Below are 18,548 nucleotides of genomic sequence, written 5' to 3'. Positions count from 1 at the left end.
TTCCTCTTTTGAGCAGTTCTCAATCTGATCACTTTTAGAAACTCAAGTAGAGAGCTCAGGGATGAGAACTTGTTTCTGCCAATAAGATTCTGAGCAGAGACCATCTCCCAGACCTAGCAGCCAGTTGTCCTGAAAGGTGTATGAACAGGTGATCTCTGAGACCTCCCTCAGGGTTTCTGAAATGCAGGTGAGTAGTTTCAAAGTTGTGGAAGGGAGAGGCTAGGAAAGAGCACGATTGCATAAGCCTGGCTTTATAAGGAAACAGTCCTAGAAAAAATGTGTGCAAGGTAAGTGTGTGTCAGAAACAGTCACTAGTAACAGAAAACAGTCTTTGGCATGTTTGGATTGATGTGAGACTTCTGTGTGTGCACAATGCAACAGATGTGATTTGAGGAGAAGAACTGAGGAAGAGCATGCTCATTTTGTGAATTCCTATGGACAGTAATATTGCAAGAATTATGATGAGAAATTACCAAGGAGCTGAAAAATGGAAGTAATGAATTCATTGGCATGACAGAGCTGGGAGTCTTAATTCTATAGACTGATGTGTATTGAAGCAGAAGTGAGCTAATCAGTACATGTTTTAGGCCTGCTTTCTTGGGGGGGAAGTAGAAAAATGGTTTTCAGCTCATATAATAAGGTTGTGCTCTCCAACAGCAAACAACCATGATTTTAGACTGACACTTAAAACAACCAGTTCAAGGTAATTCACACTCATGAGTTTTAAGTGCTGATAAAAAGTCAAAGCTTTGTTCTATAAGTTCTTGAAATGGTGAAGAAGGTGTCAAGTGAAAAGCTGGGGTGTTAGCACAACTCTAAAGGTTTTATGAGATGATCTATGTATTTAATTTTATCAATTTGTTAAAATTTACAATAAAATATTAGAAGGCCAATATATCAGTGAGAATGGGCTCACACAAAGCAGAGCCTGTCAAGCTAACTTTATTTCATGACTTTATGGGACTCCCTGCAGCCAAGTACTTCTCTGATAGAAGTATTTTACCTGCAATCATGGTAATGGAGGTAAAATATGAGATTGGTAAAAGATACAACCTTTAATAAGCTAGCAATCAGCTTAGAACCACATGATTCTTAGTTAATATATGAATGCAGTACATTCTAAGTGCATCTAAACTCAGTAGATAGCAAAATAGTAACAAGGAAAAAATCATTATTGAAAAACCTGTGGCTCTAATTTTGCCAAGTACCGTGTGATTTTTACATAATGCTTAAAATCCCGAGGAAGATCTAAATTACTGATAAACTTGATGGAATTTGCAATGACCAAAAGAACTGCTAACATTAAAAATAACAAATGGAAGGGATAAATCACTAATAGGGAACAGTTTGATTAATTTTAAGTACTGACAGACAGTGTGTGTTTCAATCTAACCAAATATGAGTTAATCTAAGTATTTAGTGGCAGAGTGTGAATAGTATTTATGGGACCAGAACTCTTATGTTGGAAAGCAGTCACACTAAATAAGCTTTTAGATATTGGAACTGGTAATCAGTAGGTCAACAGCTACTACTGAGATGCTGCAGCCAAGGAAGCTGATGTGTTTCTTTGATCTTGAATATTGAATAGGAGGAGAGAAAAGCATATTTTCTCTGCATTTGGCACTTGTGAAAAAAAAAATTCATCTAGTTTGTCTAATTCTATTATTATCACTTTGAGAAATACTGCAAAACTAAAGTATGACAAGAAAATAAACATACAGCCATGAATAAAAACTTACAGAAGTGACTTGATGACAGTCCTTAAGTGTTTGATTGAAGAAAAAAATTACCTCGAAGTCATCTGACTCTTCAACCTAGTAGAAAACTGTTAAGATGTGAGAGAAGGATGGCAGATACATTCAGATTGGAAATGAGGCAAAAATCAAACAGTAAAAATACTGAACTATTGGCGTAATTTACTGAGAGTTGTACTGAGCCCTCTGTCATATGAGCACAAGGAAATCAAGATTTTAAAAAATGCTCTCGTTCAAGCACAGCAACAGAAAGTATAATTAATAAAGGGAATACATTTAGCCTCTCTTATTTTAAGGAGGTCATAGTAAATGATAAGGATGTTTCTCTGTGAGTTTAAGCTATACATTCCCAGGTCCAGGAGTATACCAGACTTCTAGATGAAACATAATTTTTATATCCCTAAACAAATGGGGTTGTATTTGCAGATGCTGATCAGACATGGCTCATGAGGAAAGTTTCAGTTCAAAATTTCTAAAGTGCGCTGGAGAAAACAATTTGGTGACCCAAATGGTGAGCACACGGATTGACATTCCACATAGGAAGAAGAGTTTTAGAGTTTATACTACTGGCCATTTATGTTCACTGACCAGGATGGTGACAGAAAGCTGTGACAGCCAGAGGAGGATCAAAGAGGCTGTGGAAGCAGGAAGCTCAGCAGGCTGCAGATTAAATGTTTACTTCAGGAGCTATTCAAAGAGCCTGTAAAAAGCAAATAACTTGCCTTTTGCAATGATTAGGAGGGCTTAGTGCGTGGTGTTACTACTAAAGAGGCTTCAGGTGACTCAGAGAGATCACCTCTCTGAGCAGAACATCACCACCCTCTGCCCTCAGCCTCAAAAACCCAACAATTTTGTATCTGTTCATTGTGAAAGAAGTTGTGGAATTTTATCCTGTGGAACCTTTTCTTGTTTGAGATGCATCACATCAGCTTCAGATCAAAGCTTCAGTGAGGTTGTAGAGCAGGTAGACAAAAAAGTCGTCAGATGATATTCATTTGAGACTTCTGGAGAAGTTTGAGAATGAAGGAGCTGAACTGCAGATAGTTATCTGTAATGCTTTCCAGTTGCTTTGGTACAAGAGGATTGGAAGGTAGATGATGTGATGCCAGTTTTTTAAATGATTTTGAGATCTGGAGAACTACAAGCTAGTAAACAAGATGTGCCCAGGAGGCAAGCTAATAAACATTACTCTAAAGAACAGAATTAGTGCATGCATGGAGATACCAGATCTACTGATAAAGAGTTAACCCTACTTTTGTTAGTGGATATCACAATTTACAAGTCTTAGAAGGGGTCAGCAAGCAATATTGATGAAGGAGGTCCAGTGGCAACAGTCCACTTGGATTTGCAAAGCACATTTGTAAAGGTCACTCACCCCAGGCTGTTAAAAGACATAAATCTGCTGTTGAATCAGAGATGTTCCTTAAGTAGCTGGGTAAAGATAGGAAACAAGGATTAGCATGAAATGTCATTTTTTCACAGGAATATTTTTTTCAGATTTGTGCGTATCCATAAATGATATGAGTATTTTTTCAGATATGTGCATATCTGTAAATGACATGCAAAAAGGGAAGGGCTACATAATGAGGTAACAAACTATGTTAATAAAGTAATCATTTGGAGGTGCAGACAGAAAACTGCATGAAGTGATTTGAGAAAGGATTTCACAATATCAAATTACTAGGTCATTTGATTTCACAATATCAAATGACATAAATTATGGGTGAAATTTGATGTGGATAAATGTAAAATGATGCACACAGGCGAAGCAATTCTAGAGTTACATTTGCAGTGATGGAGGCTCTGAGTTTACTGTTGCCACGCAGGAACGAGACCTTGTGGTTATAATGTGTGGCTTAATGCTTAGTACCACTCAAAATGCCAATCAAATGTTAGCAATTAGGAAAAGAATAAGAGAATAAAATGAGAAATAGCATTATACTGTGCATGTATCCATATGGTTCCCTTGTTTTGATATTTTATAATGCATTGACCCTAATGGTCTATTCCCATTTCAGAAAGGCCATAATCAAAATGGAAAAGATTCAGAAAAGGGTAGGAAAGACAATCAAAGGTATTGTGTGGCTAATATGAAAGGAGCCATTTAAATAGGGATTTCTCAAGTATGGAAATGAGATGGTTAAGGATATGACAGATATCTAAAAATCATTAATTTTCTCTGGGATAGGAACAGCATGGAGAAAATTATGAGGGAAGACTATTTAATTATCAATTTTAAAACAGAGTCTAAACATCAAACAAAACTAGCAAGTGGCAAGTTTAAAGCAAATAAAAGCACTTCTTCATGTAACAGAATTCAATTGTGGAATTACTTGACTTAGGATGTTATGGGTACTAAATTTTTTTTATTTATTTTAGAAGTGAACAGATTAATCCTTTAAAGATGACTAAATACAGAGACGATGTCTGTCTTTGGAGCTACTTGAGGAGTAAATTGTGACAGGTTAGGACAGATATTCTGGGAAGCTATCGCTGCTGTTTTCCCTGTTTGAATTGTTCCCTGTCTTTCTTAGACATCCACTCCCATTTTAAGGACAATCTGATACCCATCCCAAACAAATACTAAATACTTCCTTTCTCACCACTTCCCAAAAGAAGAAGAGAATGAAGAAAAGAAACTGGAGAGGAAAAAAACCCAATCACTAAGGAGTGGGGGGTGGGAAGAAGAAAGCAATAAGAAAAGAGAACAGACTAACAGCCTAAAACCTGGAAAACAGGTAACCAAAGGGGAGCAATGAGCAGAGCACTCCTGTATTTCCATGATATCCAGGAACTGGTAGGTGCTGCCTAGTCATGCCCTGCCCAGAGCACAAGAATAGAAATAGCACTGTTATTTGCTGGGATCTTGGGATTTCCTCCTCCCGGAGCTGGACATACCAGCTTGGTGAGAAATAGGATAGTTGACAGAGAGGACTACAATTTAGTGGGTCTGGGATAGAAGCTGTACAATAAAGATGTGAGAAGTGCAGCCAGAATCAAAATAATGAGTTTTGGAGGAGACAGAAGACTGGCATGTGTGCTATGCTAGTCTCCCTCTGACTGCAGAAAAGGCTTGACTCAGGGAGTCCTCTGAAGAAACTTGTGCCTTCTCCTTGATGAAGGATTTTCCCAGATGATATTTCTAATGGGCCATTGAATTAGTTCAAAGCATAAACTGGCCACTGGGGTTCTTCATTTTCTTCTGACAATGAGTGGTCCTATAACCATGAATCATGGATCTAAGGGGTTGTTAACCCTGTGTTTGTGTTTGAGGGGGAGGTTGAAGAAACAATGTGTATGCCTGGCAGAGAGGGATTCAGTGCCTGCAGTTCTGCCTAGTCAGCTCAGTCCCTGCAGTCTCAGTGCCAGCAGCTCTTGGTCATTTTCCCCAGTTGCTTCGGGAGCTGTGGAGCTCTGTCTGGAGAGGACACAGCAAGTCTTGCTGGTGGCTTTCTAGGGTTGGGAACAGTTTCTCGTACCAGATATCTGCTGGAAATACAATACAGCAGAGAGGAATCAGACCAGGAGTTTCCTGGAGTGTGTAAGAATTTCCTGACACAGCTGGTGAGTGTGCCAACTAAGGAAGGCACCTGCTGGACCTGTTGTTTGTGAACAGGGAAGGACTTGTGGGTGATGTGATGGTTGGAGGCTGTCTTGGGCATAGCCATCACAAAATGAGAGAGTTTTTGATTCTCAGAACAGTAAGGAGGGGCTCAGCAGAACTGCTGACCTTAAGGAGGTCAGACTTTGACTTGTTTAGGAGAGTGTTTGACAGAGTCCCTTAAGAGGCAGTCCTGAAGGGCAGAGGAGTCCAGGAAGGCTGGACATTCTTCAAGAGGATATCATAAAGGTGCAGAAGCAGGCCATCCCCATGTGCTGAAAGATGAGCTGGTGGGGAAAAAGACCAGCCTGGCTGAACAGAGAGCTTAGTCTGGAAAACTATTCCCTGGAAACTCATGAAATAGAGTGTTTCACCTTTGGAAGAAGGGGCAGGTCATTCAGGAAGACTACAAGGATGTTGTGAGGTTTTGCAGAGAGAAAATTAAAAAGGCCATAGACCATCAGAATTTAGTCTGACCACTGCCATAAAAGGCAATAAAAATGTTTCTGTAAATGCATAAGCAGCCAAAGGAGGGCTAAGGAGAATCGTCATCCTTTATTGGATGTGGAGGGAAATGTAGTGACCAAATATGAGGGAAAGGCTGAGAAAAGGCTGAAATACACTTTGTTTTTTGGGGAGAGTGCTGGCAGGGAGTCAGCAGCCTCAGTGCTTCCTGTCTGGCTCTGACCACTGCTGCTGTCCCAAAAGCAGATGCTTTGTGAGGACTGTGACCAAGTGTGTGATTGCTGTGGTGGAGAAGGTTGTAGCCACCTGGCTGTAAACTCTGCGGCTGCCAGGGTGACACCCCGCAGCTGAGGCAGGGCAGGTAAGGAGGATGGAGCCTGAAACTCAAAGGCTGCCACTGCCTCCATGTGCTGGTGTTTGGAGCAGGCTCTGGTTTTGTCCATTCCACGAAGAAGGACCAGGAGAATCCCTGAGGTGAGAAAGGTGTGTTGTGATCTGCTGGTTGACCCTTGAGGAGCACTGGGGGTACTGCTTCTTCCCCACTGCTAAGGATGAAACTACAGCACGAAGATGGCAATTCTAATAGTATTCCTGTGCTGCAGGACAGTGCCCACGTGACGTGCTGGCTACAGAGGGATTAAAATTTAAACACCTATGGAGAGCAACATATGCAATTGCGTGCTGTATATTACTTCTGTGAGGCTGGCTGCAGGCCAGCCAGAAGGGACTGCTGCCTTGGTTCATATTGATGTTTTCCTACTTAATGTGCTGAGTGAGGGCCCTGGGGACACATTCCCTGCACTTCAGAGAAGCAGTGGAGAATGAGGATAAACCCATCGCTGCTGTTCACGCTGGCTGAGACTTGTTCTGCAAATGAGACGTTGCTCTGAGGTTTGGGTTTTTTTGAGTTTGTGTTAGTTGGATGTGTTTCGTTTTACAGTAGCTCCTTAGCCCACATGACATGATGGCTTCTCAGAGCAGTGCTGCTTGTGTCTAGCATTAGGCTCTCTGCTCATCTTTTACTTGTGGTAGCCTTTAGTATTGGTTTGACAGTGCTTCCAGTCAAGAAGAAAAATGTAGGTGTTAGGGCTTTGTTCATTAATTCTATCTCCTAAACAGCTCTGAAAGGGGACCTACCTGCACAGAGAGGTAGAATGGTCTGGAAAAGTGCTCAAATTACCCAAACTGAAAGCAAAGATCCTGAGAATTGCCCATCTGATTCCTGATCTTACAGACATGTCAGAGCTGGAGTTGTTTCCATTTTTTATCAGAAATTTGAAAGACATCTGTTTTGTGGAGACCAAGATATTTCTCTGCCTTGATGAGCACCAAACTGTTCAGCTCTGTCTCCTCCACAAAATCAGGGGTTTTTTTCTGTTTCTCTTCCACAAATGACCCTGTTGGTAGGTGCCAGCAGCAGATAACTAATTTTTATGCTTCCTTATGCAGTACAAGTTAAAATTCCTATAGAGTTAGGTGAATAACTAGGGTTGGTGGATTTCTCAGCTTTACCTGAGAGGATTTGAATGCTTCCTTCAGAGGTTCACCTCAGGGACAGCTCTGGTGACAGAGCTTGATGACCTTTTGAATAGCTTTGATTGGCTCAGTGTAAAGCAGGCAGGGAGGGAGAAGGTTTCTATGGTTATTCTAGCCACCCATCTGTCAGTCCTTCCCAGAAGCTTCAACTGCTTTAATTTCAACCACATTTGACAAGACACGATGATGTTGTGTTTGACAAAGATGCACACTCCCATGAGTATAATGAAAATTGGTATCAGGGACAGAACAATTTGAAGACTGATCATAATTACTGCAATTACATTTGTTGTTTTCTTAGTTGTTGAGAGGGAAAAAAAGGGAATGGAAAGGAATAATTGAACTATTTACTCTAAATATTCATCTTTACCAACATTAATACTGGCTACCAATATCAAATGACAAGGTTTCTATTCTCTGCTGGAAAGTAACGTTTGAGAAACAGAAGTGTGCTAACAGGGGATAATAGCAGTGCTGGAAAGTCATTGCTTAATTAAAATGTTTTTTTGTTAATTGGCATGACACATCAGAAAGCAAATAACACAATAATACTTACTTGGTATATGGTGTAGACCTTCACCAGCATAATGTTTGGGAGGGAAGAAGAAAATTTAAGACTCTCAAACTCTGTTCATCTATTTGGTGTGGCACAAAATAGAGGAGACAAGTTGGAGATATGTTTAACATCCAGCACAGAAGTTACAACACAACAGATTGTTAATGGCTGTAGATGCAGATTAAAGTCATAGATGCAGAAGCCTGATTCAAGCATGGACCTTGGTAAATGAACAAAATGCAGGCACAGGTACCAAATATAGAATCAATTAATGCACAGTGGAAACAGCAATTGAGAAAATGTCAAGAGGAAACCCAAGGAGAATGAGCTTGTTTTGAGTAATTCAAAACAAGGTGAATTTCTTATGGTCATAGAATGCCAAGAAACTGAAATTATGACCAACTAAGAAACTCAGCGTCTTCATGGTAAATTAAGGTGGCAAAACGTGCCACAGAAATAGCAAAAAAGTAGTAGTAATAGATCAGCAAGGTGAGGTACAAAATCCAGATGATTTTTGTATTTTTTCCAGTGCATTCATCAAATGTTCACTTTACTTGGGAATGCTTACTACACATATTCCGTAGTTCCTGAGAGCCCAAAGTTATGATGCTCAAAAAACCCAGAATAAAGCAAGAGATGGGGAAAAGGATATTTTCTTTCTCCCACATTTTTTTCCTCTTTAAATGTTTTTCATCTTTATTATTTAGAAAGGCTTGACTTAAAAATAATCTTGGTTTTTACCTTAACAGTACTATAAGAGGAAGATGGATGATATTTTCCTGCAAAGGCTTAAATTACTTTAGTTGGAACATTACATCAGTTGTAATGGAGACATCTTTTTCTTATGAGTGTTTTTGCAGACTTTGTTTTTATTTAATTTGTGTTAAAAAAATACAAAGCAGCCATGATCTGAAATAATGTGGCTTAATGTATTTTGACAGCTTTCATTTTCCCTCTCTGCTTCATGTAATCAGCTTCCTACTTTTTCTTCAGCATCTACTGTGTCTTCCAAAACAGGGATGAAATCTGTGATGTAAAAAAACCCCAAACCAAATAACAAGTTTTTAAATAAAATGAAGACAACTTTTAAAAGTTCAGTGAAAATGAATCCCCTCTATATCCTTTCTATACAGAAACAATGACAAGGTCAGAAACCCAGTTATCTTTCAACTTTCATCACCTCATTTCAGAACATCTGAAGGAGAATGATAGCATGTTTGTAAAAATTCCATTTTAAAATTAGCTTTATGACCCACTAATTTTAAAATTCTTATCAGCTCTATATGGAGAAGAGCAAATACTATTTGGTAGGAGGTGATTGATCATGGAATTACAAATGGAATAGTCATGATGATTAGCAGAAGCTGGAATGGGAGATGTGTAAGAGAAATTATACAGGAGAAGAAACATACCTTTAGAAAAGAAAAAAACTCTGCACTAATTGTGGGGAGAAAGAGGTTGACAAGAGACTGGATAAAAAGAATACTAATTTACAAAGTATTGCTTTCAGTTTGTGTTTTCCCACTTCACTCTCCATACTTTTTTTCCTGGTTTTCCATGGTTTTTTCCTTCTATCTGTCAGAGCAGAACTTGTTTCTTCATGTCTTGATCTAACATGGGTTAATGTTGCCCTTGCTATTTCTAGCAGGAGATAAAAAAACCCACTAACCTTCATCCAGCTTTCAGTAAGAGGAAGTAATGTTGCCCCAGGCCCAACATCATTTAGACATTTTCTTTTCAACCAGTGTGTGATGCTGTAACTTTTCAGCAGATATGACTGCATTTAAAGCCATTCAACAGATGTTAAAGAGTTATTTTTTCTCAATATATTTCTCTCTTAGTACCTGTGAAACTGTTTAGATATTTATTTTCAAAAATTATTCAGTCTCTATAGAACATGCAGAATCACATATTACTCATTCTTTTTCCCTGAACTAGGTTGATGAGCTGTTTTCAACTAGAGAGAAACAGTAGTAAATAAATTCTGTAGGTCTTCAGTTCTGGTATTACAGAACAGGTGTGGACTTGGAGACAAATAATTGTTTGATGTTCTTCAACCATTTGATGCTACCATCTGCCAGAATAGTATTAATACTAGATAAGACAAAGCTCCTGGGAGACCTTCTAGCACCTTCTGTGGCCTAAAGGGGGCCTGAATGCTGGAGAGGGAATTTTACAAGGGCATGGAGGGATAGTGCCGGGGGAAGTGGCTTCAGAATGGAAAGGGTTGGTTTAAATTCAATAATAAGAAGAAATTCTTTACTGTGAGGGTGGTGAGGCACTGGCACAGGGTGCCCAGTGGAGCTGTGGGTGTCCCATCCCTGGGAATGTTCAAGGCCAGGTTGGATGGGACTTTGAGCAACCTGGTCTAATGGAAGGTGTCCTTGTCTGTGGCAGCTGGGTGAGATGATTTTTAAGGTTCCTTCTAACCGAAACCATTGTGTGGTTCTATGAATATTTTCCACATTCTAACACTTCAATAAAACCATCAGTGGGCTTGCAGCATCGAGGGCAAAGGCTGAGTGTCATTTACTGAACTTTGGGGCTGTCAAATGACATGTGCTGAGCAAGAGGCTGCTCTTTCTTTGGCTGGGGTGGAGGTGTCTTTGCAGTGCATGCCCAGAATGGTGCTGCAGCCTGCTTGCAGTGTGTGCCAGGGTGGCTCCAGACTTACACAAGGGCCACAGCACTGTGCTCAGAAAGAGCTGACAGTACAGGAAAGACCTCGGGTAAATGCAGATAAAACAGGTGTGACACTGTTACCTGCACTGAAGGGTTCTGTAGAGCTGCCTTCTGCTCGGGAGAGGTGATGTCTCTCCTGCCTCTCCAGCATCCCTGTCTTGTTCAGCTCTGTGGCAGGAATGCCCCAACTCTGCCCTTCCAGTGTGCAGGGTTGCAGGTGGAGGGAAGGAGCACAGACAGGAAAAGGCAGCTGGATCCCAGTGTGCAGGGGCAGGCTCCTGCTCTGCTCTTTACACTGTTTTCATCCTCCCACTGACCTCTGTTAGACCCTCAGTCCACCCTGATCACAGTCCACCCCTCCACTCCTTCCTCTCTAGATTTGCACTTTCTGGCAGCACTCCCTTCCTCTTCCCTTTACCCCTTCCCTGTTCAGGGGGACTGAGGACAAATGCGTTCCATTCTAAGCCAGACCTTACACCCAGGTGGTGGCTGGATCTGTCAGCTGGGCTTTCACAGCTCTGTCAAAAACTTCCCATTGCCAGAGAGACTTCCAGCCCTAGGAGGTTTACTTGGACCCCAGATATAAGAAGTTCCCAGTCGTGGTGGCAACAGGCAACTCACAAGTGGCCCATTAAGCCTTGCTCCTCTTGCTTGAGTACAGAAATATCCAGATCTCCCTCTCTTGCTTTGCTGGACTCCAGTCCAGTCCGTGGCAGTGCAGTCAGCAAGAGCTCAGTGAGGCCCAATACATGGATGTGCTTGTCAGGAAAACCAGTTAAGAGGCTCACAGCCCTGAAAGGTGATGTTGGTCATGCTTGTCATAGCCATTGTCCTGCCTTCTCCAGAGATGTGGCTGTGTCTGACCTCTATGCTCACCTTTGTAACATGCAGTACAGGAATCCTTTTTTTTTTTTGAGTTCCCTGAGTTGCAAGGAACTGCAGCTCAGAGGACAGCAGTTTTACTCAGCCTAATTAGAAGCATATGGAGGATGCTGTTAAAGCACTTGGTTCTGATGAACAGAAATGTACTTTGGATGTGAAGGAAAAAATATCCCTTAGTTCTCTCATAAATGGACCTTCCTGCACAGCAGAAGTTTGAGATGTGAAGGTGTGGTGGACACCACAATAAGCAAACAGTGTTGTCTTTCTGTTGTTTTTCATATTGCCATGTTTAGCCTTTTTAGAAGACAAAATCAGGGTTTTTTTTTTTTGGATTTTGAATTCTAGCTAATGAATGCCTCAGGTTTCCCCACCCTGAAGTGCCTCCATGGCTCCTGCAGGCCTGTGTGGTGGAGCGCAGCATCTCTCACCTGTTGGAAGATTTGTACTGGGGAAGTGCAGTGATGAGCACTCTGTAAATGTGCCAGAACTGCTAGAATGAGCAAGGGGCTTTGCATATGTCTGTGGAGGAGAAATTTGCTATAAAGAGTAAAAAAAAAAAGTTAGAAGATCATGAAAGTAGAACCATTCACATTCAATCCAACCAGACTAGACCTTGCTGAATTGGTCCCAGGAAGAGATTATCATTTTGACCGCTACATTTCTTGACAGATTCTAGGAGGCTCAGGTTTAAGGATCGTACAATGGTTCCTCCATGACATGGGAGCAAATAAGTTTAAGCAGAGTTTGAGGGTGGCACACAGGCTGAAGATACAGTAAATTGCTGACTGCACAGAGCAGTCCTGGTTACCTGGCTGTCTACCTACATGTGCTTCTTCGCATTTAGTTTCACTTCTAAAATGTAATAATATTTAAATTTTTAATGTTAATAAAATTTTATTGATATTGATAATTGATATTTAAAATTTGAAATGTAATGGCAGATATTAAAAAGGTCTTTTATCATGCTGAGGGTGGCGAAGGCTCTAGCAACTCTAAGCTGATGTCCAACCAATTCAAGCCATAACAGCTAAATGCCTTTTTAAGGGATGATGGTTTAATATTGAGAGGGAATATTGAAGGAATTGGTTCTTTCCCAGTCACACATCATGACTGGATGAATCTGTACTTTAGCCAAGCATAGATCATGCTTGAGAAAAACACAAGTTTTCTTGTGTTTCATATGGAGAAAGCTGTGAGAAATGTAATAGTTGATGAGGTACGGGTGGTCGGATTACAAATGGAATATCTGATTTAAGTCTGTTGTGGCCTTAAACTCAATGATTCTCCTGCTTGTTTAGCTGAGTTGGGTTAAGACTGATAGAACAAATTGTAGTGGCATTCAGAAGCTTGACCAGATGTGTTCCCACAGGAAACGAGGTGATTGCAGTAGACTGGAAGGGACTGAAAGATGTGGACCAAATCAATATGGACAGCACGAGTTCACTGCATGGCAGCAGCTTCCATCGACCTTCCACTGAGGTGAGTGCCTGGCCCAGAGACAATTAGCTAAGGGGATGAGAAAGTTTCAGTTGAGCTCAGAAATGGGTGTTGTGCATCACTGAGGCATCATCTGTGAGAGGGGCAGAATGCCAGTGAGCTCCTGAGGATCATACCTGGGTACTTTGGCTTGCTCTGAGCAGAACTGAGTCACTCCCTTCACAAGATCCCTAGTGAGTAGGAATTTGCAAATGAAAATGTTTTTTAACCAGTCATAATGGGAGTGGAGCACAACATAAGAAAAATAGTGACAGTTCTGACAAGCCTGTAGGTCTGCATTCCTCGAATTAGGGATTCACATTGGAATGTCCAGCACTGTGTCTGTCCCAGCTTCTGCAGCACAGCCATGAAATCTTTTGAAGAAACACAATTTGTGTGCATTTTGGATTTTAGAGATGCATTCACTAGTAACTCACAGACAATTGACTTACCATGCAGTGTTTTAAGGGCTGGTTCATTGAATTACTGCAGCTTCTGCATTCTGCAGCTACTGCATACCTGAATTTTCAGAAGGTTCAGAGTATGCCATGATGATTAATAGAAAGATAAATTCTATTTTAAATGCATAATATTTGAAGAATCACAAATAATCTTCACAAATAAGCTTAACAAATAACATCGTTTGCAAAACCTTGAAAAATGTTAATAGGTGTACATATATATAGTATTTTAATTTTGTTGGTGTACCTTGCTGGCTTGGAAGCAACTTCAAGACACTTAGAGTTTCATGGAGTCCTGGCAGGAAATTGTTTGGCCCCATCTTGTGTGGAGAATTCAGTCCAATCAAAGCAGATCTAAAAGTCAACAAGCATAAACCACACCTCAGTGAACATTTTGATTTATATGAATGGATACCATAGGTGTAACATGAGTAATCTAAATTTTCCTGAGTGTCTCCGTCCCCAAACCTAGGCTGTTGAGATGAGTCCTCCCAGCAGAAGGAAACACTCTCTGAATTGGTGCTGTGATGGCTGATGTGGGAAATGCTTCTGGCTCACGAGAGGCGAGTGAGTCAGAATGGACAAACCAAAACACTGCAGGAGAAAATAATTTCAGCAGGATTGAGTAGCTTGCTGTAGGACACTCAAAATACAAAAGTCGTGTAGCTCCTCCTTGTGTTAGCCTCAAAGTGGTGCAACCCACACTGTGGAGGTCAGCCTTGTGAAAAGGTGCTTTTCTCTTTCCGACTGTGTCACTCCATTCACTATTTCACCTTCTAACACTGTGACACTTACAGGCACCATATTCACCAGCAGGGAATGAAACCATCTTGAAAGACACAAGTTTTTAGAACACACCAGATAAAGTAGTGCCTGTTGATTGTGGCAAACTACTGGAGTTGCTTGGCTGCTTGCAAGATGTTTGTTACACTGATGTGGTGCCTTTCTCTGCTTTCTTTAGCAAACACGGACAGATTTCTCCTGGGATGGTATCAATGTGAGTATGCACTGTGTCACTTTTCAAATTTCTAGTCATAGGAAGACCAGGATTTGTCTGACATTGGATACAGTAGAGGCCAGAATGGGAACATGGCTGAAAGTCCTTAGTGTTGCTGAAATTCTGGGAGTTGTCTCTGATTCAGAGGATGGTGATAGATTTTGTTTGCTTCTGAGTCTTTTGCTGTCTGGCAGGTATTTTGGTGTGTAGGTGGCTGTTGAATTGCTTTCATACTTCTGGGGACAAATGTGTGGCATTTCATGTGTTCTGTTTTTGAGATTTCTGGGCACTGCTACATAAAAAAGGTGTCTGTCCAGCATATTTTTAAAAAATAGTAGTCCTTGATTAGAGCATCATTTGATCTTCTCTAGGGAGAAGTTTGGGAGAAATGTCTCCCTCATTTTCAGTTGCACACAGAAGTAACAAAATTCTTTATGTCTCCTAGGGTAGATGGTGAGTACCAGTTAACTTCAGTTAAAAAGCAGATGAGAAACAAGCAAACATTTTAATTATACATGTTCCTTTTGCTCTTAATACCTGTGCCATGAAAAAAAATGTTTTTCACTAATGCAGAAACAGCATCCTGAAAAAGGAATTATGCATATTTGTTCTACTGGAGTTTTTAAAAGGGTACTTATAAAATATTTTCACATAAGTTAACTTTATATTTTTATACACTTGGAAGGACAGGATTAGCAGCTCCATTTTGAGTAGTATAAGTGTTTTCAAATTCTAGATTGTTTCAAAACTTTAAAAATACCTGTAGCTTTCTTCTTTACTGTGATTTGAATGCACATGGGACATTGAATATAATTTTTAACTAATTCTCACCTCTTTCATTGGGGCACTTGTGGCTTGGGATCTTTTGCCTAGGATGAATTACAGAAACAAATTGTGTTGGAAAATAATGGTGCATGCAGCAACTATCTAGAAGAATTATGTCTTTTTTTTTTCCTCACTGCACCTGTATGTAGCTGAAAGCAAAGTACACAAGGTCATGTTTTCTTAAAGAAAGTAGAAGGCAGTTTCCTTACTTGCAGTTTTCCATTTTCCAACCCATGGAGCTCTTCCATGAGGCAGCTCTTAGCCAGTGTAATTCCATAAATCTTCTTTGGTACTGAAGCTGGATCATGAATTTCCTTCCCTTCCCATTCATTCCTGCCTTCATGTCACAGCTCTTCAACTTTGCAGTAGTAGGAGCCCTCTGCAATTTACTTTCTTTTTTTGAGGGTTTCCATGAGGCAGCTTACAGCACAGCCCCCAGGCTGTCCTGGAACAAGTGCGTGAATACTGAGCAGGAGCACCCAGGCAGGAATGACCAGTGGGGGCATAGATGGGCTTTCTCCAACAAGCTTCATCACCAAAGTAAATGCTTCATGGAACAAGAGCTGTGCTCTTGCTTTTTACTGTTCTTCCTGCTTTCTGATTTCTTCAGCTCACGTTACACACATCACATTCCTGCCTTCACAGTTACAGGATGCCTCAGCTGCTGCATTTACACTCAGTTTCCAGAAAATCTCACCTCTCAAATTTTGGCAACTGACTGGAATTATACACAGTGTGAGATCTTTACAATGCCTTCCTTTGCCTCCAATTATTTCACTGCCCAGTTACTGCTCCACTCACTTTTTGTGAGGCTGCGCCTATGACCAAGTACTTGTTTTGTGTCAGGATTTAAAATGTCCAGTGTCATAGTCATTACTTTTGTGTATCCTTATGCTTGAAACATTCTGGCCTTGATTTTCAGAGAGATTGAAATGAGGAGCAGAAGCAATGTTTATTTAGCCCTTGTGAAAGTTAAGCCTCATGTGCAATGCCTGGCATGTCTGAAGAAGCTTGATGAATTCATCTTGAGAGATTATTTTTGTGATGATGTTTGTGATGGCTGCCTGTTCCAGTAGTGCCCTGTCCTTGTTATTCAGGGACTGAGGATAAACATAAAAAAGACAGTCAAGAAAATTAAGCAGAGCTGTAGAGCTGTAGACCAAATTTCTTTACAGATGTAGGTGCTTGAAACAGAACCCATCACTGATATAGTAATGATCATTTTATTAAGATTATATAAGAAGAAAAAAAACCCCAAGGGACCAAAACATTGGTAGTATGATGCATATATGATACATTACTGTGGCTTGCCTATTGCACTGACAGCTCCCCACTGCAAGATGCCTGAACTGTCCATCAGCCATGTCTTGCATCTCTAACAAAGAGTTGGAAATGGTGCAGCATGTCTATGGAGGACTGGCGGCTGCCAACAGGAGGCTTCTCACAGCCTCTTTCTGCCTCTCCCTCTGGCCTTGTCTCAGTCAGTCCCACTGCTGTGCAATATCCAGTCCTGGTAAAATTGCCTCTAATTTCCTTTCCTTTCCTTCTTTTGTTCTTACTGCTTGCTTCTGCTCCTCATCTTCCAACTACCTACTGTTTTCTCACTACAATTCACTTCCTTTTCTCCTTCCTGTATATCATTTCTTCATATTCTCTCTTTTCAGCTCTCCATGGAAGATACGACCTCCATCCTTCCCAAGCTGAAACGCAACTCCAATGCTTATGGGATTGGGGCTTTGGCTAAATCATCTTTCTCTGGTGAGGCCCTCAGAATTTGACTTTATCCTTGGCAGCTTCTCTCCACAGGCCTTTGTGCCTCTTTCCATATCTCTCTGTCACTCTCACAACTGCTCCTTTCTGGCTTTCGCCTTTTCATGGCCTTAGAGGAGTCTCCACCACCGTGGTTCTAAATACAGAAATCTCACAGTTGTTGCCCTTTGAAAGAACAGATTTGTCTTACTCCTGTTGGCTTCTCAATGTGCACCCCTGCTCAGACATCTTCAATTGCTTCCCCTCAGTCTTGGATTTAACCCCATTTTCTGTTTCTTAGTTTGTTCACTTCCAGGCTTCATCCTTCATGCCCAGCTGTATCCTAAATGGATTCTAGGCAAGGAATGAAATGGTCTTTCATATTTGGGGTCCCCCTTTTTCCCCCTTCTGAGAGTTTTTCCAAGGAAAGATGGAGAAACTCCCTTGGAGAGTGATGCAGTGAAAGGTGGGAGGCACCCAGCCCTAGTGACGCATCCTGTCAGGAAAGCAGGGGAGAAGCTCCACTTCTAAGAGAGGTAAAAAGCACAGCTGAAAGCGCCGGAGCTGTGTAATAGCCCTCCCTTGTTTTCCAACGTCTGGCCCCTTAGGGATATCTCGCAGCATGAAGGACCACGTGACGAAGCCAACGGCGATGGGCCAGGGCCGCGTGGCTCACATGATCGAGTGGCAGGGCTGGGGCAAGGCGCACAGCCAGCAGCAGCAGCACACGCATGAGACCGCGCGCAAGGATGCCGATGCCTACTCGGACCTCAGCGACGGCGAGAAGGAGGCCCGCTTCCTCGCAGGTGGGCTTGCCTTCTTTCTGGCATCTGGGATGGATTGGGTGGGGTGCCCCCAGAGCCGAATCCCTGAGAGATTCCAAAATGCAGAAGCTTGAGAAATGCACTCGGAAAGAAAGGCTGTGGGTGGTTCAGGTGGCTGAAGTAGAGAGGGGCTTTGATGGTTGGGATATTGCCAGTGGAATGCAAGGGGGAGAGGCTAAGGGCCAGTTTTGTGTGGTGGGTGTTGCTTAGATAGCACCCAAGTGGGACAGCATGACCAAAAGGCGGGGTAAAGGATGATGGCGAGAAGTGGAGACTTTAACACATCTTTGCTTTCCCCTCCTTTGGCACAGGGGTGATGGAACAATTTGCTATTTCTGAAGCGACTCTCATGGCTTGGTCCTCCATGGATGGTGAGGATGTGAGTGTAAACTCAAATCAGGACAACCCAGCAGGCAACTACTCTGAGAACTATCAGGAGCTGATGGAGAGCCAAGGTGAGCTCTAGTGCTTCTTGCTAATCTTAAGACACCCCCTTCCTGCTCTGGTTGTCATGTTGCTCTCTTTTGCTCTACCCTGTTTTATTCTGTAGCCCCAGTCAGATCTGCTAGAGTCATCCCTGTTTGTGGAGCTGTCTCCAAGGTATTTAATCTTAGCAGACAGTTTTCAAACCCAGTTCCTTTTGCCTTTTTGGAGCACAACTGTGGAAAGCTACCAGCTCTTGCAGTCAGTTGTGGGTATCAAGGTCACCTGCCAATTGCCCAGAACTGTTTCCTCTTGCC

The 18,548-nt window shown here is 41.6% G+C and overlaps 1 protein-coding gene across 5 annotated transcripts in view; it reads left to right on the top strand.

Moving 5' to 3' along the window:
- Nucleotides 1-18,548, top strand: part of FAM131B (family with sequence similarity 131 member B) — a 32,349-nt gene that overhangs the window by 5,067 nt on the left and 8,734 nt on the right. For 4 of the 5 annotated variants that reach the window (XR_005628489.1, XR_005628488.1, XM_039717738.1 and 1 more), the window contains exons 2-6: nt 12,846-12,955; nt 14,375-14,410; nt 16,900-16,993; nt 17,593-17,790; nt 18,120-18,263. Coding sequence is in view for 3 of the 5 variants with exons in the window: in XM_039717738.1 (XP_039573672.1) it covers nt 12,846-12,955; nt 14,375-14,410; nt 16,900-16,993; nt 17,593-17,790; nt 18,120-18,263 (582 nt within the window). In the remaining 2 variants the exon portion in view is untranslated. The remainder of the gene's footprint in view (nt 1-12,845; nt 12,956-14,374; nt 14,411-16,899; nt 16,994-17,592; nt 17,791-18,119; nt 18,264-18,548) is intronic. The other variant, XM_039717739.1, reaches the window with a different exon arrangement.

The sequence above is a fragment of the Passer montanus genome, unplaced genomic scaffold (assembly GCF_014805655.1).
Source record: "Passer montanus isolate IOZ18808 unplaced genomic scaffold, ASM1480565v1 scaffold39, whole genome shotgun sequence".
Taxonomy (NCBI): Eukaryota; Metazoa; Chordata; class Aves; order Passeriformes; family Passeridae; genus Passer; species Passer montanus.
This window is presented reverse-complemented; position numbering and strand designations above follow the sequence as displayed.